Source organism: Bos indicus, chromosome 1, assembly GCF_029378745.1.
Source record: "Bos indicus isolate NIAB-ARS_2022 breed Sahiwal x Tharparkar chromosome 1, NIAB-ARS_B.indTharparkar_mat_pri_1.0, whole genome shotgun sequence".
Taxonomy (NCBI): Eukaryota; Metazoa; Chordata; class Mammalia; order Artiodactyla; family Bovidae; genus Bos; species Bos indicus.
Genome location: NC_091760.1, coordinates 133385124 through 133409337, shown reverse-complemented (window position 1 = coordinate 133409337; position 24214 = coordinate 133385124). Strand labels below are relative to the sequence as shown.

General features: G+C 39.9%; 1 protein-coding gene across 1 annotated transcript in view; it reads left to right on the top strand.

Moving 5' to 3' along the window:
- Nucleotides 1–24214, top strand: part of PCCB (propionyl-CoA carboxylase subunit beta) — a 94966-nt gene that overhangs the window by 20421 nt on the left and 50331 nt on the right. The window contains exons 7-8 of the mRNA XM_019962097.2: nucleotides 19792–19900; nucleotides 22529–22649. Coding sequence (XP_019817656.2) covers nucleotides 19792–19900; nucleotides 22529–22649 — 230 coding nt within the window. The remainder of the gene's footprint in view (nucleotides 1–19791; nucleotides 19901–22528; nucleotides 22650–24214) is intronic.

Sequence of the window (24214 nt, the reverse complement as noted above, 5' to 3'; positions counted from 1 at the left end):
CAATATTGTAACCAATTCAGGAAAGACTTTAAAAATGGTCCACATTTTTTTAAAAAGTCATATAATTGGAATCATACAATATGTAGCCTTTGAAAAAAATGATTTTTAAAAGAAGCCTATTTGAAATCATACGTATGTAATTACCCTTACCCTGATACTTAAAAAAGTCTTTTCTCTTAAAATATTTTTAAACATAATGAGCAATAAATGTCAAGACAAATTAGTGTGCAAAATGAAAGAGAATTATCCAAGATGAAAACAGTGTAAACACAGGGAACGTACATAGGAAATCCTTTTCTCTTTGGCATTAGGAATTAAGATTTAGCAGAGTCCTTACCCCTGGATTCAACTATTTTTTCTTAGTGATGGATTAAAAACAACCTAAAAGTTCAATGTTCCATTTAGGTTGGGCTTTAAAAATTAAGATGACCACATCCCTTGCTTCCTGAACAAAGCGGGATTCCTTGAACTGCCCACTAAATCTGTGTCTGTTGTCTTCCTACCTGGTAGGAATGGAGGTGTGGGATCAGTTCCTTTGGCTAAAGCCTTCTTTCCTCCTCTCCCTACTTACATGCTGGGATTTTAAAACATTTTCCCCTGTTTTATTGAGATATAATTGACATATTACATTGTTCTAGTTTAATGTGTACATGTTGATTTGATACTTACATATTGCAAAGTGATTACCCCCATAGTCCTCGAATAAGTGCCATTCCTATTTTGTGATGATAACACTTAAGATCTACTCTCTCAGCAATTTTCCGGTATATGATATGATATTTACTGATAACTAATCACCATGTTGTACAGTAAATCCCCAGAACTTATTCATCTTATAATTGGAAGGTTGTATCTTTCGATTAACATGCCCCCCCAACTTGGTAACCACCATTCTTTTTCTACTGGTTCAGCTGTTTTAGAGTCCACATGTAAATGAGATCATACAGTATTTCTCTTTCTCTGACTTATTTTGCTTAGTATATGCTAAGCAAAGTGCCCTAAGAGTCTATTCATGTCACAAATGGTAGGATTTCCTTTTTTATCATGGCTTAATATTTCTCTGGGCGTGGTTGTGTGTGTGTATGTGTCACATTTTCTTCATTGATATGCATATCTGATGGATAATGCTCTGTGTGTGTGTGTGTATGTGTGTCACATTTTTTTTTATCCATTCATCCATTGGTGGGTACTTAGGTTGTTTCCGTATTTTGGTTATTGTGAATAATGCTGTATTGAACATGGAAATGCAGTTATCTCTTTGAGGTCCTGATTTGATTTCCTTTGGATATATACCCAGAAGTGAGATTGCTGGATCATTTTATAGTTCTGTTTTTAGCTTTTTGAGGAATCTTTCCGTATTTTTTTCTACAATGGCTGTATCAATTTACATTCCTACCAATGTGCACAAGTGTTCCATTTTTTTCCCACATCCTCACTAACACTTGTCATTTCTTGACTTTTTGGTAATTGCCTTTCTAACAGGTGTGAAGCTAAAACCTCATCGTGGTTTTGGTTTGCATTTCCCTGATGATGAGTGATATTGAGCATCTTTTCATGGACCCATTTTTATATTCTCTTTGGAAAAATACGTGTTCAGATCCTTTGCCCATTTTTTAATCAAAAAAACTTTGCTGTTGCTTGAGTTCTCTATATATTTTGAATATTAACTCCTTATTAGATATATGATTTGCAAATAGTTTCTCCCATTCAGTAGGTTGCCGTTTCATTTTGTTGATTGTTTCTTTTGCTCCGTAGAAGCTTTTTAGTTTGATATAGTCCCACTTACTAATTTGTTTTTAAAAATTCATTTATTTATGGCTGTGCTAGGTCTTTATTGCTGTTCTAGGTGCGAGGGCTTCCGTAATTATAACATGTGGGCTCTGGAGTGCTGGCTCAGTAGATGTGGAGCATGGCCTTAGTTGCTTGGTGGCATGTGTGATCTTCCCAGACCGAGGATCAAAGCTGTGTCTCCTGCATTGGCAGGCGGTTTCTTTATCACTGAGCCACTATGGAATCCTCACACCTATTTTACTTCTGTTGCATACCCTTTTGGTGTCATACATAAAATTATTGCCAAGACCAGTGTTAGGGAGTATTTCCCCTGTGTTTTTTTTTTCTAGGAGTTTTACAGCTTCAGGTTTTTAAGTTGTTAATTCATTTTAAGTTAATTTTTGTGAGAGGTGCAAGATATGGGTCCAAGTCCAGTTTCACCTTCTGCGTGTGGTTATCCAGTTTTCCCATTGTAAATCTACTGAAGAGACTATCTTTTCCTCACTGAGTATTCTTGACTCACTTGTCAAGTATTCATTGACTGTGTATGTGAGTGCTTGTTTCTGGGCTCTTGATTCTGTTCCATTAGTCTGAGTTTCTCTTTTTATGCCATGATGACAGATTTCTGTTGAAAAATGCCATTGCAGTTTTGATAGGAGATGCATGGAATTTATACATGGCTTTGAGTAGTATGAACATTTTGACAATATTTTTATCCATAAGCATGGGGTTTTTTTCCTCCCATTTATTTGTGTCTTCTTTGGTGTTTTTTATCAAAGTCCTGTAGTTTTCAATTCCTTGGTTAAATTAATCCCTAGGTATCGTAATGTTCGATGCTATTGTGAATAGGCTGGTTTTATTTCTTTCTCAGATATTTTGTATATAGTATGTAGAAATATAGCTGATTTCTATGTTGACTTTGTATGCTTTGTCTTTTAATCCTGTGTTTTCATTCTTCACTGGTAGAACTTTAATACCTATGTATTGGTACCACCTCCTCTTTCTCGTTCTCCACAACTAATCATTAAGCCTTAACCAGTCTGCATCTTAAATGTTTAATGAGAGTACAGTAAAAATGCTAGCAGATTCTCTTTTAAAGGACTAGACAAGGTAACTATAAAGTTCGTATTAGGGGGAAAACCACAGTGTAAAAATAGACATACCATGCAGGAAGTGCAATGAAGAGCTAGTGCTGCCAGGAGAGAAAATACATTATAAAGCTAAAATAACTAAAACTGTTTGGTCAGTTTGTAAATAAATAGCTGCTGCTGCTAAGTCACTTCAGTCGTGTCTGACCTGTGTGACCCCATGGACGGCAGCCCACCAGGCTCCCCCGTCCCTGGGATTCTCAAGGCAAGTACTCTGGAGTGGGTTGCCATTTCCTTCTCCAGTGCATGAAAGTGAAAAGTGAAAGTGAAATCGCTTAGTCATGTCCAACTCTTAGCAACCCCATGGACTGCAGCCCACCAGGCTCCTCTGTCCATGGGATTTTCCAGGCAGGAGTACTGGAGTGGGTTGCCATTGCCCACTTACTTGCCATTGCCATTTACTTCTCCATAGTAAATAAGTGGACCAGGGAGCAGAACAGAATTGAGAAATAAATCTAAATATACTTGTGTGTGTTAGTCGCTCAGTCATGTCTGATTCTTTTTGACCCCATGGACTGTAGCTTGCCAGGCTCCTCTGTCCATGGAGTTCTCCAGGCAAGAATACTGGAGTGGGTTGTCATTCCCTTCTCCAGGGGATCTTCCCAATCCAGGGATCGAACCTCAGCCTTCTGCATTACAAGCAGGTTCTTTACCATCTGAGCCACAGGGAAGCCCAAATATACTTAGACATTTAATTTAGGGTGAAAAGGATATTATTCTATTCAGGGTCATTGGTAATATCAGTTTCTCTTATCAAAGACATCAACGATTTCTGTGTCACTAAATCCAGTGGACGTTTCTCAGGCCTCATGTTTCTTGATCTTCCAAGCAGCACTTGGCCCGTCTTGCCACTTCTTCCTCTTTGAAACAGCAGGGCGCCATACTCTCTTGGTTTTTTCTAGCAATTCTCTCATTCCCTTGGTGATCTTATCCTACCTCAAGACTTTAAATATCTATGTGCTGACAGCTCTCAGACCTATTTCTTCATGATGGAACGGTCTCCTGAACTCCAGGACTAGACATTCAGTTTCCTATCAACGTTTCCATCTGGACTTGAATGGGTTTCTCAACATGGATAGGTTTAGATCTTTCCCGAACCTTTCCCAAAGTGCTCTTCTGTAGCCTTCCTCGTCTCAATAAATGGCAAGACCAGCCTTCCATTGGCTCAGGTCAAAAACATTGACATAATTTTGACTCATATTTTTCTGTCAAATTCCAAGTTCAATCAGTCAGAAATCATGTTTGCTCTACCTTAGGATGTAATCTAAAGCATAATCAAATTGGCATGTATGTCTTATCACTTACACTGCCATTACTTTGAGTCAAACACCCCATTTAGGGTTATTGCAGAATCCTTCTAACTGATTTTCCTGCTTCTGTCTCAGCCTCCTCTCCCAGTTAATTTTAAAAAATTTTAAGTACTCTATTTATTTACTTGTTTATTTATTTTTATTTTTGGCTGCACTGGGTCTTACTGTGCAGAGACTCTCTAATTGGGACAAGCAGGAACTACTCTCTAGTTGAGGCGTGCAGACTTCTTATTGCGGCGGCTTGTCTTGAAGACAGGGTTTAGAACACAGGCTCAGTAGTTGTGGCACATGGGCTTAGCTGCCCCTCGGCACGTGGGATCTTCCTGGAGCAGGGATGGAATCCATGTCCCCAGAATTGACAGGCAGATTCTTAACCACTGAACCACTGGGGAAGTCCCCCAGATTTTAAACACTTTAAATTTTCTAATGTAGTACATACTCAGGGAAGTACATAAAGTATGTAAAGCAATTATTATTAAGTACAGATTCATGTAAATAACACCCAGATCGAGAAATGGCCCTCCAGGGACTTCCCTGGTGGTCCAGTGGTTAAGGCTCTGTGCTGCCACTGCAAGGGGGTGTGGTTTTGATCTCTGGTCAGGGAACTATGATCCCATATTCCATTCAGCTCAGCCAAAAAATTTAAAGAAAGAAATGGCCCTCCAGGAGCCCTGCTCTCATCACCCTCCTAATCATTATTATCTCCATCTATCCTGCCTAGAAGTATTTATTTCAACTTCTACGGTAATTTAAAAATTTGTTTTGCTTTTTGCTTTAAAATTTTATTCATGTCTCACTAAACAGTGGGGTAATGCTGCCTATTTTACCTTTAAAGTAAATATAATATACATTCTCTTGTGTGTGACTGTGACTTGTGCTTTTAAGGTTTATCCATGTACTTTGTAAAAGTATTTCATTTTAATAGTGGTATAGCCATTACAAATCATGCTGATGTAAGCATTCTTACACATGTATCTTGCTGTATACATGTTTCAGTTTCTCAAGGTCATAGGATATACATATCTTCAGCTTTTCTAGGTAACACTTGTTACCAAGAAGTTGCAGCAATTTACATTTCTGCTGGTAGTGTGTGAGAATTTCACTTGTTCTATGTCCTTGCCGACCGCATCGATGGCATCACTGATTTGATGAACATGAATTTGAGCAAGCTCCGGGAGTTGGTGATGGACAGGGAAGCCTGGCGTGCTGCAGTCCACGGGGTCGCAAAGAGTCAGACACGACTGAGTGACTGAACTGAACTAATGTCCTTGCCAGCACTTTTATTGACGTAATTTAATTAATGCCAGTTTACATGTGGTGTGGTCTCTTCTTGTCTTAATTTGCATTTATGTGACTGATGAGGTTGAACCCTTTTCATATGTTTCTTTTATTTATTTATTTTTTGTCTATGCTGTGTGACTTGTGGGATCTTACTTCCCTGACCAAGAATTGAACCCTGGCCCTTGGCAGTAAAAGCAAGGAGTCTAACCACTGGACTGCCAGGGAATTCATTTTTATGTTTCTTTTGTGGCATGCCTGTTCATCAATTTTGCCCATTTTTAAAAATTGAGGTTTTCATTTTTTTCTTACTGGTTTTTAGCAGTTCTCTATATGGTCTGGATATAAGTATCAATTATGTATGTTGCACCTGTTTTCTTCAACTCTGTGATGGGAAGTTTTCTGTCTCAATGCTATCCTTTGGGCAGAATTGAAAAAGAAATCTTTTTATCTTGAAGTTTCAAATGTACAGAATTCTTAACTGAGAATGGGTTATATATGTCATGTCCCTTTACCTTATTAATGTTTCAGTGTATAATTCTTAAGCACTTATATAACCAGTTGTTAAATTCCAGAGGTTTAACACTGATATAATACTTTTGAAAAGTTGTTGACTTATTTCTGACTGTGCTGGGTCTTGCTGCACATGCTCCTCTCAAGTTGCAGTGAGCAGGGGCTACTTTCTTGTCGGGGTGCTCGGGCTTCTCATTGCAGTGGCTCCCCTCATTGTGAAGCTTGGGCTGCAGGCGTGCGGGCTTCAGTAGTTACGGCACATGGCTCAGTAGTTGCGGCTCCCAGGGACTAGAACACAGACTCAGTAGTTACGGTGCGTGGGGTTATTTGCTTCGAGGCACGTGGGATCTTCCCTGACCCAGGATCCAGCTGGTGTCTCCTGCACTGGCAGGTGGGTTCTTCACCACTGAGCCATCGGGGAAGTCCAGATATAATGCTTAAAAAAAAGTTATAGAATATACATAAGAAATGGTTAATGTGGTAAAAATTTGTTACGTTTCTGTGGCCTTAGGTACATTTATATACTTGTGCAACCATTACCACCAGAAATTTTTCATATCTACCACAGTTGAAACTCTGTACTCATTAAATGTTGGTTCCTCATTCCCCACTCCCAGTCCCTTTCTATCTCAGAATTTTGGACTCATATAATATTTGTCTTTTTGTGACTGGCATATTTCGGTTAGTATGTCTTCACGGCTCATGCATATGGTAGCATGTGTCAACCTTCCTTTATAAGAGTGATTATATTCCTTTGTATCTACTACTATATTTTGTTTATTCATCTGCCAGTGAACATGTGAGTTGTTTCCACCTTCAGGCTCTTGTGAATAATTCTGTAATAAACATTTGTGTATATATATCTGTTTGAATCCCTGTTTTTAATTCTTTTGAACGTATATTTAGGAGTGGAGTTCCTGGGTTCAATTTGTCTCGTCACTCAGTTGTGTCCAAGTCTTTGCGACCCTGTGGACTGCAGCACGCCAGGCCTCCCTGTCCATCACCAACTCACAGAGTTTACTCAAACTCATGTCCATTGAGTCGGTGATGCCATCCAACCATCTCATCCTCTGTCGTCCCCTTTTCCTCCCACCTTCAATCTTTCCCAGCATCAGGGTCTTTTCAAATGAGTCAGTTCTTCGCATCAGATGGCCAAAGTATTGGAGTTTCAGCTTCAGCATTAGTCCTTCCAATGAATATTCAAGACTGATTTCCTTTAGGATGGATTGGTTGGATCTCCTTGCAGTTCAAGGAACTCTCAAGAGTCTTCTCCAACACCACAGTTCAAAAGCATCAATTCTTCAGCACTCAGCTTTCTTTATAGTCCAACTCTCACATTCATACATGGCAACTGGAAAAACCATAGCTTTGACTAAGATGGACCTTTGTTGGCAAAGTAATGTCTCTGCTTTTTAATATGCTGTCTAGGTTGGTCATAACATTTCTTCCAAGGAGCGAGCGTCTTTTAAATTCATGGCTGCAGTCAACCATCTGCAGTGATTTTGGAGCCCCCCAAAATAAAGTCTGCCACTGTTTCCCCATCTATTTGCAATGAAGTGATGGGACCAGATGCCAGGATCTTAGTTTTCTGAATGTTTTAAGCCAACTTTTTCACTCTCCTCTTTGACTTTCATCAAGAGGCTCTTTAGTTCTTCTTCACTTTCTGCCATAAGGGTGGTGTCATCTTCATATCTGAGGTTATTGATATTTCTCCCAGCAATCTTGATTCCAGCTTGTGTTTCATCCAGCCCAGCGTTTCTCATGATGTACTCTGCATATAAGTTAAATAAGCAGGGTGACAATATGCAGTCTTGATGTACTCCTTTCCCTATTTGGTACCAGTCTGTTGTTCCATGTCCAATTCTAACTGTTGCTTCCTGACCTGCATGCAGATTTCTCAAGAGGCAGGTCAAGTGGTCTGGTATTCCCATCTCTTGAAAAATTTTCCACAATTTATTGTGATCCACATAGTCAAAGGCTTTGGCATAGTCAATAAAGCAGAAATAGATGTTTTTCTGGAACTCTCTTGCTTTTTCAATGATCCAATGGATGTAAATAATTTGATCTCTGGTTCCTCTGCCTTTTCTAAATCCAGCTTGAACATCTGCAAGTTCACAGTTCATGTACTGTTGAAGCCTGGCTTGAATAATTCTGAGTATTACTCTAGTAGCATGTGAGATGAGTGTAATTGTGTGGTAGTTTGAGCAATCTTTGGCTTTGCCTTTCTTTGAGATTGCAGTGAAAACTGATCTTTTCTAGTCCTGTGGCCACTGCTGAGTTTTCCAAATTTGCTGGCATATTGAATGCAGCACTTTCACAGCATCATCTTTTAGGATTCGAAATAGCTCAACTAGAATTCTGTCACCTCCACTAGCTTTGTTCATACTGATGCTTCCTAAGGCCCACTTGACTTTGCATTCCAGGATGTCTGGGTCTAGGTGAGTGATCATACCATCGTAATTATCTGGGTCATGAAGATCTTTTTTGTGTAGTTCCTCTGTGTATTCTTGCCACCTCTTCTTAATATCTTCTGCTTCTGTTAGGTCCATACCATTTCTGTCCTTTATTGAGCCCATCTTTGCATGAAATGTTCCCTTGGTATCTCTAATATTCTTGAAGAGATCTCTAGTCTTCCCCATTCTATTGTTTTCATCTATTTCTTTGCACTAATCACTGAAGAAGGCTTTCTTATCTTTTCTTGCTATTCTTTGGAACTCTGCATGCAAATGGGTATATCTTTCCTTTTCTCCTTTGCCTTTACCTTCTTTTCTCATGTATTTGTAAGGCCTCCTCAGACAACCATTTTATTACTTTTTTGCTTTTCTTTTTCTTGGGGATGGTCTTGATTCCTGTCTACTGTACAATGTGATGAACCTCTGTCCGTAGTTCTTCAGACACTCTGTCTATCAGATCTAATCCCTTGATTCTATTTCTCACTTCCACTGTATAATCATAAGCGATTTGATTTAAGTCATACCTGAATGGTCTAGTGGTTTTCCCTACTTTCTTCAATCCAAGTCTGAATTTGGCAATAAGAAGTTCATGATCTGAGCCACAGTCAGCTCCCTGGTCTTGTTTTTGCTGACTGTATAGAGCTTCTTTATCTTTGGCTGCAAAGAATATAATCAATCTGATTTTGGTATTGATCATCTGGTGATGTCCACATGTAGAGTCTTCTGTTGTGTTGTTGGAAGAGGGTGTTTGCTATGACCAATGTGTTCTCTCGGTAGAACTCTATTAGCCTTTGCCCTGCTTCATTCTGCACTCCAAGGCCAAATTTTCCTGTTACTCCAGGTGTTTCTTGACTTTCTACTTTTGCATTCCATTCCCCTATAATGAAAAGGACATCTTTTTTGGGTGTTAGTTCTAGAAGTTCTTGTAGGTCTTCATGGAAGTGTTCAACTTCAGCTCCTTCAGCGTTACTGGTTGGGGCATAGACTTGGATTATCGTGATGTTGAATGGTTTGCCTTGGAAATGAACAGAGATCATACTGTCATTTTTGAGATTGCATCCAAGTACTGCATTTTGGACTCTTTTGTTGACTATGATGGCTACTCCATTCCTTCTAAGGTATTCTTGCCCACAGTAATAGATGTAATGGTCATCTGAGTTAAATTCACCCATTCCAGTCCATCTTAGTTAGCTGATTCCTAAAATGCAACGTTCACTCTTGCCATCTCTTTGACCACTCCAGTTTGCCTTGATTCATGGATGTAACATTCCAGGTTCCTATGCAATATTGCTTTTCACAGCATTGGACTTCGCTTCTATCACCAGTCACATCCACAACTGGATGTTGTTTTTGTTTTGGCTCCGTCTCTTCATTCTTTCTGGAGTTATTTCTCCACTGATCTCCAGTAGCATACTGGGCACCTACTGACCTGGGGAGTTCGTCTTTCAGTGTCCTATCTTTTTGCCTTTTCAACAAAATGGTAACTCTGTTTAATGTTTTGAGGGAACATCACACTGTTTTTACACAGTGGCTGTACCGTTTTACATTCCCACCAACAATGCACAAAAGTTCCGTCTTCTCCACATCCTTGCCAGCACTTGTTTTCTGTTTTGATTATAGCCATCTTAGTTTGTGTGAAGTGGTATCTCATTGTGGTTTTCATTTATATTTCCTAATATAATTAGTGATGTTGAGCCTGTTTTCATATTATTTGCCATTGATACAGGCTTCCCTGGTAGCTCATTTGGTGAAGAACACGCCTGCAGTGCAGGAAACATGGGTTTGATCCCTGGGTTGGAAAGATCCCCTGGAGAAGGAAATGGCAAGCCACTCCAGTATCCTTGCCTGGAAAATCTTATGGCAGAGGGGCCTTGGGGGCTGCAGTTCATGGGGTCGAGAAGAGTCAGGAATGCCCGAGCAACCGATACTTTCACTTTCACATATCTTTTTTGGAGATGTTTATGTCTTCTTGATTGGATTGTTTTTGTTCTTGTTGAGTTGTAGAAGTTCTTTACATATTCTGATATTACCGCTTAACAGATACATCTTTGAAAATATTTCCTCCCATTCTGTGGGCTACTTTTTTATTCTGTTAGTATTTTTTGCACAAAAGATTTTAATTTTGATGAAGTCTATGTACTTTTCTTATCTCTGCTTTTGTTGTCATACCTGAGAAATCTTGCCAAATCCAGTGTCACAAAAGAGTTTCCCCTTTTTCTTTTCTAAGTTGTACAGTTTTAGCTCTTATGTTTGGTCCTTTTGAGTTAATTTTTGTATATGGTATTACATAAGGTCCAATTTCATGTTTTTGCATGAAGGAAAGTTATGACCAACCTAGATAGCATATTAATTTTTTTTTTCAATTTCTATCTAATCAGGTTTTTTATTTATTTAAAAAATTTTTCTAATATATAAATTTATTTATTTTAATTGAAGACTAATTACTTTACAGTATTGTATTGGTTTTGCCATACATCAACATGAATCCACACAGGTGTACCCGTGTTCCCCATCCTGAACCCCCCTCCCAATTCCTTCCCCATACCATCCCTCTGGGTCATGCCAGTGCACCAGCCCCGAGCATCCTGTATCATGCATCGAATCTGGACTGGTGATTCATTTCACATATGATATTATACATGTTTCAGTGCCATTCTCCCAAATCACCCCACCCTCGCCCTCTCCCACAGAGTCCAAAAGACTTTTCTATACATCTTTGTCTCTTTTGTTGTCTCGCATACAGGGTTATCGTTACTTAGATAGCATATTAAAAAGCAGAGATATTACTTTGCCAACAAAGGTCCGTCTAGTCAAGACTATGGTTTTTCCAGTGGTCATGTATGGATATGAGAGTTGGACTGTGAAGAAAGCTGAGCATCAAAGAATTGATGCTTTTGAACTGTGGTGTTGGCGAAGACTCTTGAGAGTCCCTTGGACTGCAAGGAGATCCAACCAGTCCATCCTAAAGGAGATCAGTCCTGGGTGTTCATTGGAAGGACGGATGCTAAAGCTGAAACTCCAATACTTTGGCCACCTCATGTGAAGAGTTGACTCATTGGAAAAGACCCTGATGCTAGGAGGGATTGGGGGCAGAAGGAGAAGGGGACAACAGAGGATGAGATGGCTGGATGGCATCACTGACTCGATGGATGTGAGTCTAAGTGAACTCCGGTAGTTGGTGATGGACAGGGAGGCCTGGCGTGCTGCGATTCATGGGGTCCCAAAGAGTCGGACATGACTGAGTGACTGGACTGACTGACTGATCCAGTTTTCCCAGCAGTATTTTTTTTTCATTATAGTTTATTATAGGATATTGAATTTAGTTTCCTGTGCTCTACAGTAGGTCCTTGCTGTCCTATTTTATGTATAGTAGTGTGGCACCCCACTCCAGTACTCTTGCCTGGAAAATCCCATGGACGGAGGAGCCTGGTAGGCTGCAGTCTTTGGTATCGCTAAGATTTGGGGACGACTGAGCGACTTCATTTTCACTTTTCACTTTCATGCATTGGAGAAGGAAATGGCAACCCACTCCAGTATTCTTGCCTGGAGAATCCCAGGGACAGAGGAGCCTAGTGGGCTGCCATCTGTGGGGTCTCACAGAGTCGGACATGACTGAAGTGACTTAGCAGTGTGTATCTATAGGTCAAGTGGGCCTTAGAAAGCATCACTATGAACAAAGCTAGTGGAGGTGATGGAATTCCAGTTGAGCTATTTCAAATCCTGAAAGATGATGCTGTGAAAGTGCTGCACTCAATATGCCAGCTAATTTGGAAAACTCAGCAGTGGCCACAGGACTGGAAAAGGTCAGTTTTCATTCCAATCCCAAAGAAAGGCAATGCCAAAGAATGCTCAAACTACCGCACAATTGCACTCATCTCACACGCTAGTAAAGTAATGCTCAAAATTCTCCAAGCCAGGCTTCAGCAATATGTGAACCGTGAACTTCCTGATGTTCAAGCTGGTTTTAGAAAAGGCAGAGGAACCAGAGATCAAATTGCCAACATCCGCTGGATCATAGAAAAAGCAAGAGAGTTCCAGAAAAACATCTATTTCTGCTTTATTGACTATGCCAAAGCCTTTGACTGTGTGGATCACAATAAACTGTGGAAAATTCTGAAAGAGATGGGAATACCAGATCACTTGACCTGCCTCTTGAGACACCTCTATGGAGGTCAGGAAGCAACAGTTAGAACTAGATATGGAACAACAGACTGGTTCCAAATAGGAGAAGGAGTATGTCAAGGCTGTATATTGTCACCCTGCTTATTTAGCTTATATGCAGAGTACATCATGAGAAACGCTGGACTGGAAGAAACACAAGCTGGAATCAAGATTGCTGGGAGAAATATCAATAACCTCAGATATGCAGATGACACCACCCTTAGGGCAGAAAGTGAAGAGGAACTCAAAAGCCTCTTGATGAAAGTGAAAGAGGAGAGTGAAAAAGTTGGCTTAAAGTTCAACATTCAGAAAACGAAGATCATGGCATCCGGTCCCATCACTTCATGGGAAATAGATGGGGAAACAGTGGACACAGTGTCAGAATTTATTTTTCTGTGCTGCAAAATCACTGCAAATGGTGACTGCAGCCATAAAATTAAAAGACACTTACTCCATGGAAGGAAAGTTATGACCAACCTAGATAGCATATTAAAAAGCAGAGACATTACTTTGCCAACAAAGGTCCGTCTAGTCAAGGCTATGGTTTTTCCTGTGGTCATGTATGGATGTGAGAGTTGGACTGTGAAGAAGGCTGAGTGCCAAAGAATTGATGCTTTTGAACTGTGGTGTTGGAGAAGACTCTTGAGAGTCCCTTGGACTGCAAGGAAATCCAGCCAGTCCATTCTGAAGGAGATCAGCCCTGGGATTTCTCTGGAAGGAATGATGCTAAAGCTGAAACTCCAGTACTTTGGCCACCTCATGCGAAGAGTTGACTCACTGGAAAAGACTCTGATGCTGGGAGGGATTTGGGGCAGGAGGAGAAGGGGACAACAGAGGATGAGATTGCTGGATGGCATCACAAACTCGATGGACGTGAGTCTGAGTGAACTCCGGGAGTTTGTGATGGACAGGGAGGCCTGACGTTCTGCGATTCATGGGGTCACAGAGTCTGACATGACTGAGCGACTGAACTGAACAGTGTGTATCTGTCAGTCCCAAACTCCAAATTTTTTTCCTCTCCCTTCTCCTTCCCCTTTGGTAACCATAGGCTTGTTTTTTATATTTAGAGGTCTGTTTCTGTTTTGTAAATAAATTCATTTGTATCATATTTTAGATTCCACATATAAGTAATATCTTATATTTGTCTTTCTCTTAGTCCCTGGTGACTCAGATGGTAAAGAATCTGCCTGCAGTGTAGGAGACCCAGGTTTGATTCCTGGGTTGGGAAGATCCCCTGGAAAAGGAAATGGCAACCCACTCCAGTACTCTTGCCTGGAAAATCCCACAGACGGAGGAGCCTGGTAGGCTGCAGTCCATGGGGTTGCACAGAGTCAGACATGACTGAAGCGACTTAGCAGCAGCATTTTATTGTATACATGTAGTACATCTTTATCCAGTCATCTCTTGATGGACATTTAGATTGCTTCCATGTCTTGACTGTTGTTAATAGTGCTATTATAAATACTGGAGTGCATGTATTTTTTCTGAGTTAGAGTTTTCTTTGATTATATGCCCAGGATTCCAGCATAATGCTGGATTCCAGCTCCATTTGTTGGAAAGACTGTTCTTTCTCCATTGAATGGTCTAAGGATCATTGTTCAAAACCACTTGACCAAGTATGGAAGGGTTTATTTCAGGGCTAATTATTCTGTTCCATTGTTCTGTATGTCTGCTGTTATGCCAGTTCCACACTGTTTTGATTTTTATAGCTTTGTAGTAGGTTTTGAAGTCAGAAAGTGTGAGATCTCCAACTTAGTTCTTTTTAAAAATTGTTTGACTGTCATTCTTTTATTGATTCAATTGAGATGATTTGGGTTTTTTTTTCCTTCATTCTATTAAGGTGGCATATCACATTGATTAATTTTTGTCTGTTGACCCATTCTCAAATTCCAGGAATAAATCTCACTTTATTATAGTGTATAAACCTTTTAATGTACTCCTTTGGTTTGCGTGTATTTTGTCCAGGATTTCTATGTCAATATTCGTAAAGGATATTTGTAATTAAAAATAAATATATTGTTTGCATGCAGAGTCTCTTGAGGTTCCACATCAAATTTAGGATGGATTTTTCTGTTTCTTCAAAAATGTCATTGCAATTTTGATAGGGATGACATTGAATCTGTACATTCCTTCTGGTAGTTTTGACATCTTAACAACATTGAGTCTTTCAATCCACAAACAGCTGTCTTTTCCGTTATGTCTTCTTTAATTTATTTCAGAAATGTATTGTAATTTTCATTGTACAGGTTTTCTTTTTTTTTTTGCCTTATTCCTAAGTGCTTTATTCTTTTTTCTTGTTTTTGTAACTTTCTTTTCAGATTTTTCATTGTTAGTGTACAGAAATGCAACTGATTTTTTGATGTGTTAATTTTGTATCTTGCAACTTAATTTGTTCATTCTAACTTTGTGTGTAATCTTTAGGGTTTTCTGCATATAAAATGTATGTCATCTGCAAACAGATAATTTTATTCTTTCTTTCTGATTTAGATGGCTTTTTCTTTTTTTTGGTTGTTTTGATTAGGTCTGTGTTGAAGTGAGAAAACGGGCATGTTTACTTTGTACCTGTTCTTAGAGGAAAGCTTCTAATCTTTTACCATTGAGTATGTTAGCTGTAGGCTTTTCGTATATGACCTTAATCATGTTGAAGTAGTTTCTTCCTAGTTTTCTGAGTATTTTTATCATGAAAGAGTGTTGAATTCTGTCATGCTTTTTTTGCATTGAGATGATCATGTAACTTTTTTCTTTGTTTTTTGTTAATGTGGTGTATTAGATTGATATTGGTGTGTTCAACTATCCTTATATTTCAGGAAAAATTCTTCTTCATTTTGGTGTATAATTCCTTATAAAATATTGTTGGTTTAGATCCTCTAGTATTTTGTTGAGTATATTTATGTCAGTATTTATATGGGATATTGATCTGCACTTTTCTTGTAGTGTCTTTGTCTGCTTTGGTATTAATGTAATGCTGGGTTTCATAGAATGAATTACGAGATACTTCCTCCTCTTCAATTTTTTGGAAAGAATTTGAGGGGATTGGTGTTTAATCTTTCTTAATATTTGGTAGAATTCAGTGATGAAACCTCTTGGTCTTGAGCTTTTATTTGGGAGGTTTTTGATTACTGATTGAGTCTCCTTACTAGTTACAGGTCTATTCAGATTTTCTACTTTTTCATGATTCGGTCTTGGTAGTAGGTTGTATGTTTCCAGGAATTTGTCCATGTCATCTAGGTTATCCAATTTGTTGGTATAGAATTGTTCATAGGACTCTTATAATAATCTTTTTATTTCTGTAGAATTAGTAGTTATGTTTCTACTTTCATTTCTGTTAAAAAAACTTTTTTGTCTTGGGCAGCACTGGATATTCACTGCTGCATGTTTGTTGCTGCACGTGGGCTTTCTCTAGGTGTAGTGAGGTGAGTGGGGGCTACTCTCGTTGTGATGGGTAGGCTTCTAATTGCAGTGGCTTCTCTTACTGAAGAGCACAGGATCTAGGGTGTGCATGCTTCAGTAGTTGTGGCTTATGAGCTCTAGAGTGTGGGCTCTGTAATTGTGGCAGGGATTGAACTTGTGTCCCCTGCATTGGCAGGTGGATTCTTAACCACAGGACCGCCAGGAAAGTCCCCCCACTTTCATTTCTGATTTTAGTAATTTGAGTCTCTTTTTGCTAAATATTGCTAAATATTTGTCCATCTTGCTAAATATTTGTCAAGTTTGTTGATCTTTTTGAAAAACCAACTTCTGGTTTTACTGATTTTTTTTTCTCCCTCTATGTTTTCTATTTTTCACTTATCTCAGTTCTAATATTTATTTCCTTCCTTCTGCTCTTTAGGTTTAGTTCTTTTTTTCTTGTTAAGTTCCTTAAGGTGTAAAGTTGGGTTCAGAACTTTCTTAGTGTAAGTGTTTACAGCTTTAATTTCTCCTCTTAGCACTGTTTTTGCTGTATCTCATAAGTTTTTGTATGTTTTCATTTCTGGATATTTTTAAGTTTCCTTTTATTTCATCTTAGTCCATTGGTTGTTTAAAGAGTGTGATGTTTAATTTCCATGTATTTGTAAGTTTCCAGTTTTCTTTCTGTTCCCAGTTTCATTCCATTGTGATCAAACAAGATAGTTTGTATGATTTCAATTTTTAAAAATTTCTTAAGCTTGTTTTGCATATGACTAACATGTAGTCCATCTCATGTAATACTTTTGTTTACCAAGCAGATTCCAGTTCAGTCAGTTGTCCCAAAAATGTCCTTTATAGCATTTTCTTTAGTACAGGATCCATTTCAGGATCACATATTGCATTTAGTTGTTATATTGCATTAATTTCCTTTACACTGTGACAATTTCTCAGATTCTTTGTCATGACATTGAAGGCTGCAGAATGAATTATCTCATAGGTTGTTGCTCAGTTTGGGTTTATCTGGCATTTCCTCATGATCAGACTCAGATTAGATATCCCAGACTGTCTACTACATTAGTGATATTGTCTCCTGCTTAGATGATCACATCTGGAGGCAAGTGGTGGCCATCTGCCCTTCATTGATGATATTAATTTGATCATTGTTGAGGTGTTGTCTGGTTTCTCCACTGTGTAGTTACTGTTTTTCCTTTGTAGCTGATTCTCACTGGAAAGATGCTTTGAGGCCAAATAACTGTTCCACGTTATACTTTTGCTCCTTGATTAATATCTATCGATTATTCCTGTCCAAACCAATCTTTACAAGGTGGTTATTTTCCAGCTCCACCACTTGCTTCATATTAACTGGCATTCTACTTTAAGGAAGAGCCCTGCATTTCCTGGGCATTTATTCATTTCACTGACTTAATATAGGTTTATGGATTTCAGATTTTACTGAGTGGTTTATAATCCATTACTATCATTATTTTGATGCTCAAATCATCCTTCCCTTAGCCAGTGGAAGTTCCTGTAAGCTGGCTTCTGTGCCCTTTTGATAGGAGAACCAGTTTCAAGTGAATACTTTATGGATAGTGTGTTTAAGTTCTTGAACCTTTTCCAACCCTGAAGTCATGAAGATACTTTCTGTTTTCTAAAGGCTTTTTTATTTTGTGTCTTATATATTCATCTAAAATTGGAGTGGCTTTTACACATAGAGGCTAATTTGATTTATTAAAAAATTTTTTTTCCAATACAGGTACCTAGTTGACATCTAGCCTTATATTGAAAAGAACATTGTTTCCTGCTCTGTAATGTCATTTATGTCATGAATCAAGTGTCCACATATCAAGAGTGTTTATTGCGCTTTCTCAATCCTTATTTGCTTATCTCTGTGGCAGTCAGTATGATACTATCAATGACAATGGCTTTATAATAAATGCTAATATCTGGTACGACAAGTTGTTCCCCCTTATTTTCTTTAAGTCATATGGATATGGGATATTCTTGACCCTTTGCATTTCCACATATTTTACAACTTTGAGATATAATTGATATATGGTGAACTGTACACATTTAAGTTGTGTAATTAAGAGTTTTTTGATGTATGTTTATAGCCATGAAGCTATGACCACAATTAAGATAATGAACATAGCCATTACTTCCCAAAGTGTCTTCTTGTATCATTGTAATTCATTCTTTCCTACCTCCCAGCCCTGTCCTCAGGTTCATCTGCTTTTTATCACACTAGATTAATTTGCATTTTTTTATAATATTATGTTGATATAAACAGAATCATACAAAATGACATTTTACAAAATAATATTTTGTATGTACAAAATATGTACAAAAAGTATGTACTTTTTTTTTCATTCACAGTTTTCTAAAAAACTGAGTCTTTGTTGCTGTGCATGAGCTTTCTCTAGTTGCGACAAGCAGGGCCTATTCTAGCTGTGGGTGCATGCTTCTCATTGTGGTGGCTTCTCTTGTTGCGGAGCGTGGGTTCTATGCATGTGGGTTTCAGTAGTTGCGGTCCTCGGGCGTAGTTGCAGGACTAATCTTCCGGGACCAGGGATTGAACCTGTGTCGCCTGCGTTGGCAGGTGGACTCTTCACCACTGGACCACTAGGGAGGTCCACTGTGTACTCTCTTTTTGTTTGTTTTGTGACATGGGGCTGGTTTCATTCACTTAGGATAATTATTTTGAGATTCACTTGTTGATGGAATTGGGCTGTTACTAATTTTTGGCTGTTACAAGTCATGCTCTTATGAACATATGTTTGAGTCCATGTGTAGAGTGGAGAAGAGAGACCTCTCTAGCTAGGCCATTCTAGCAAGATTCCAAACACAGAGCCATAAAATAAAGATTGATACACACAGGTAATAATCTAAGCACTGATGTCCTTTACATAAAAACATCTATCCAGTAAGAAAATAGGCAAAGAACATGAACAGTGAGTTGACAGAAAATTGTAGTAAGATATTTATTGCAAGATTGCTTGCTATAGCAAAACTCTGGAAACAATCTAAAAGACCATCAGTAGGTGACAGCAGTAAATATGTGATACGTATTTTACTATCCTCATGTGGAATGATCATCAGGAAGTTCCAGAACAGTGTGTGGGGCACTGTGCTAGAGAGAAAATAAGAAGGAAAAAATATATAAATGCTCCCATATGCATGGATGTCAGAGAAACTGACAGCAGTTGCCTTTGGGGATGGAAATTGGAGGCCTGGAAATAAGGGCTGGCACGTAGACTTACATTCCACTGTATCCCCTATTCTGGTTAAATATTTTATAATATGTCTTTATTATCTTTAAGTTAGAAACTAGAAACCAAAGCCTATCAGTGTCTCAGAACACCAAACATTGATTATTATCATTATCTCCAGATGGCTTCACTTAAAGTGACTGGTTCATTTTAGGCGAGCTGCAGACCAGTGCCTTTCTTCATCTGTAAATAAGGTGATAATAGTACCTAGGCTTTAATGACAGAGTCTGGTGAAGTGCTTAGAAAAGTCCTTAGTGCATAGCAAGGTCTGCACCAGGGCCGCTTGTTAGGGTGTGGCCCTACAGATGAGTGACCCTGAAATGTTAGCTATACTACAGGTCATTCTGCTGAGAGAGAACCAGGCAACAAAGATTTTTTGATGGCAAGGCAGGGAAAACATGGCTCTTTACTTTGGTTAGGCATCTGTGAGCGTATCCTAACCTGGTTCTGCCACCATGTCACCACCTTCTCTGAGACTGAACTTTCTGGAATTCTCTGGTTTCAGGACACCTCCTACTTATTCATCACTGGCCCTGACGTTGTGAAGTCTGTCACCAATGAGGACGTTACTCAGGAGGAACTCGGGGGTGCCAGGACCCACACCACCATGTCAGGTGAGGGGCCTTGAGGCTCACCTCACTGTCGTCAGACACGGAGAGGAGGCGTTGCTAGAGCTGACAGTCTGTTACAAATATCGCTTTATCGACAGAGTTTACTTGAATAGACTGTAGTGTGATGTATTATCTACAGATAGTAATAAATGTGGATTTATATCTCAAACTCGTTAACTAATGGGGTACTTCTAATGCTTTTCTAGTCTTTGAAAATGTTGAACTAACTAGAATGATGGCTGTAAGAATTATGATTCATGTGCATATAGTTGAACTTAAAAAATTGCATTTTGATGTGACTTTTTAAAAAGAAAATAATTATTTGGCTATGCTGAGTCTTAGTTGAGGCAAGCAGGATCTTTAGTTGTGGCATGTGGGATCTAGTTCCCTGATCAGGGATTGAATCCAGGCCTTCTGCATTGGGAGTGGGGAGTCTTAGCCACTGGACCACACCAGGGAAGTCCCTTGGTGTGGGACTTCTTTTATTCCAAAGTTGGGATATGTTTTAAGAGTCATCAGAGAAGGCAATGGCAACCCACTCCAGTACTCTTGCCTGGAAAATCCCATGGATGGAGGAGCCTGGTAGGCTGCAGTCCATGGGGTCGCTAAGAGTCGGGCATGACTGAGCGACTTCACTTTCACTTTTCACTTTCATGCATTGGAGAAGGAAATGGCAACCCACTCCAGTATTCTTGCCTGGAGAATCCCAGGGACGGAGGTGCCTAGTGGGCTGCCATCTATGGGGTTGTACAGAGTTGGACACGACTAAAGCGACTTAGTAGCAGCAGCAGCATCTTACCAGTCACCATTGGCCAGTGAGCACATGGTCAAGACCCGTGTGTTCATAAGCTTGGTCATAGCTTTTCACCTCCTTAAGGTTAAGTGTCACATATGCTGGAAGATTATCCTTTGCTTTCACCATTGAAAGATGCTGTTTATACACAGAGGCATGTAATTGGGAGCAGAGCATGAATCTGGTATTAGAGAAGACAGTTGTTGGAATAATGATTGGAATTCCATAATTCCTTGGCAAAAGACCTCAAATTGTGAAAGTACTGCGTACCACACAGCAAGCAGTGTAACTGAAGATGGGAGAAATTGCCTCTTTGAGAGATTTCAGAGCATCGAGGGGCTGGTGGATGATCTGCACCTCGCTGTATTGTGCGTAAGGCATTGGGTCATCATTTGATTGTCAGCATTTCTTTCTTAGTGTACATATAGTCGAGGTATGTCTTAATATCCGTGAGGTCTTAACATTTGATGAAATCTGCTTAAAAAATAAAAGTCAGATCTCTTGATTCCCCCTACCCACAGAAGTTGTTCCTCCCCTATCTTGGGTGGGGGTCACCTTGACACACCCCTTTTTCTCACCCCTGAAAGAGTCCTTTCAGCTCTCTGGCCAGCACACTTCTCACTGCTGACCCACAGCTTGTCACATTCCTATCTCAGGGCTCAATTGGCAGCAGTTTTTTTCTTACTGGAATATAAAATAATGTTGCGACTTTTTTTCCCCTTTGTTTGTAGTCTTGACTTTATTTTAGATTTATAGATCACAGTGCAGAAGTTCTTAAATTAAAACCATGATTGGAAATTAACCATGGTGTTTTCAAAAATGTATGTATTTATTTAATTAGAGTATAGTTTTATAATGTGTTCATTTCTGCTGTAGAACAAAGTGAGTGTGCTATATGTATACATAAATCCCCTCCGTTTTGGATTTCCTTCCCATTTAAGTCACCACAGAGCACTGAGCAGAGTTCCCTGTGCTATACAGTAGGTTCTCATTGGTTATCTATTTTATATATAGTAGTGTCTATTTATCAGTTCCAATCTCACAATCCATCCCACCCTAAATAATGTTGAGTCTTGATGGAGTCTTAGATTTGATGAAATATGCAATTTTTTTCCTGACTGCAATGGTATTATATGTTTATAGTAGACAATTTAGAAACTATAGGAATAAAAATCACTAGGAATTTTATACCCAAAGATAAACACCATTCACTTTTTGGTTATACCCTGCAGTCTTTTTGTGCAGATGGATGTGAATATACAACTGCATACTCAAACATAGGTGTATAATGTTCATTTGTGGCCTGTTTTTTCATTTGACAGCTTCATGTAATGAATGACTGTTTGTGACATTATATTTTCTTCTATAACATAATTTTAGCTTTAAAAGCATCATTTGGTATCCTGAATCTTAGGCTCTTGGGCTGTGTCTGATGCACTTAGCTCTGTAGTCTTAGAGTAAGACCCAAAAGATGCTCTACATGCATACACATATATATATATATATATTTATTTTTTAGTAATAGCTTTATTGAGATATAATTCACATAGTGGGCTGCGTTTGAGAGAGGGGCCAGGGGAAACCCCAGTGACTAGGTGATATTAGGGCAAAAACTTGTATAAGGAGTGACCTCTGTAGGGGTGTAGATTCAAAGCAGAAGAAACAGGCTGCATAGACTGAGGATCAGCCTGAAGGCATGTGGTGGGGTGCCATCCTCAGTGGAGGCAGGCAGCAACAGGGCTGTCAGCCGGCCTGCCCTAGAAGGGGCAGGTGGGCATGAAGCTGTGTCTCTGGGCTGACAGGCGCCCTGGCTCATCACGTCCTCCCTGTCTTCTCAGGTGTGGCCCACAGGGCTTTTGAGAATGACGTTGATGCCTTGTGTAATCTCCGGGAATTCTTCAACTACCTGCCTCTCAGCAATCAGGACCCAGCTCCTGTCCTTGAGTGCCATGACCCCAGGTGAGTTGCAGGTTGGAGTCCTTCTCTGGTCCCCCTGCTCTGGCTGGATCTCCAGGATCTGCCCTGGTGGGCAACTGGAAGTAGACTGTGGAGTGGAGTCAGGTGTAGGCATGGTGGTGGCATGTCTGGGTACAGAAGCCAAGAAAGATATCATTTATTTATTAAAATTTTTTTTCTTTTAGAGTTTATTTTTGGCCATGCTGTGTGGCATGCGAGATGTTAGTTCCCCAACCAGGGACTGAACCTGTGCTCCCTTTAGTGGAAGTGTGGCGTCTTAACCACTGGACTGCCAGTGAAGTCCCAAAAGATTTTATTTTTATTTTCCTTTTTCCTCTCTGTAATACCTGATAAGCAGCTTGGGAATAAAAAAAATGGGGCCCCAAAATATTATTTCTGGCAGTCTTAATTTGTTCAGAATTGAGATAGATTTTGTTTGTTTGTATTAACATGAAGTAAATCAGTGTGAACTGATACAGACAGCGTGCCCTTTAGGAAATGTGCTTATGCACACTTGCTTGTGGCCAGAAGCTGGGGCAGCCCTAGGGAAGGCCGTGTTGCTGGCCACCCTGTGGAGACCTTCTCCACTTTGCTTCTTGCTTATTTGGGCCACTGTCTGATGTGGGGGCACGCCACAGAGTAAACCAGATGCCCAGCTGGGGAACCACTGCTCCAGACCTCTGGCGGCTTACTTCTCCACTTTGTTTCCTCTCTGATTTTGAAGCGCTCACTTGGCTTACACGACTTCTGCAGAAGGATTTGAAATTGTGCCCCTTGAGAAGAAGCCATTTTCAGACCCTCCGCTGTGGGTGGACCTGGGCTCCCACCTTCTGGGCTGTGTCTGGGCCAGAGTTGCTCTGAAGAGTTATGTCCCCAGGACCCCCCCCTGTCTGCCTGCCTTACTCCTCAGGGGACCCGACCAGTGGCCCACTGTGTGTGGTCATGAAAGGGAGGGTGGTCACAAGGCCTAGAGCAGTGGGCACAGTCTCCTTTTCCGAGCCTCTGCACTGTGTGTGGGTTCTCAAAAAGTTTAGGGCATCTTTGAAGGTGTTACAGACCAAGGGCCTACACATGTCTGAATAGCCTGCTTTGGCCCAGCCATAGCTGCTTTCTCTTCAGTCCCAGGGAAGCTGTATGTGTCTGAGTAAACAGCGAATGAACAGTAAAGGAGGCCTTTGTTACTGGGTGGGGTGATGCCCAAAACCCCAGCGTGGGAATTGTCTTGTTCCCACAAGACAAATTGGACGGGCATTGTCTTGTTCACTACATGTCTTTTAGTGCCCTGTACAGTCCCTGGAATGTAGGAAGTGTTCAGAGGATTAATGAAGGCATCACCACATTTAGGGAAATAAGCTCGTTTTTTCCCTCTAAATGAAAATGGGAAGATCTTCTGGGTTAATATCAAGCTCAGGTTCATTTTAATGTGGTGGTAGCATAGGAATGTATCTTTGGGGACTGCTTTGCAAGCCCAGCAGAGACAAAATCAGTCCAGCCCCTACACATTCTGTCTCCCCTGTTTCCCTCTCCTATCCCCCACCACCCACAGAAGGCAACCGGCTCTTCCATGT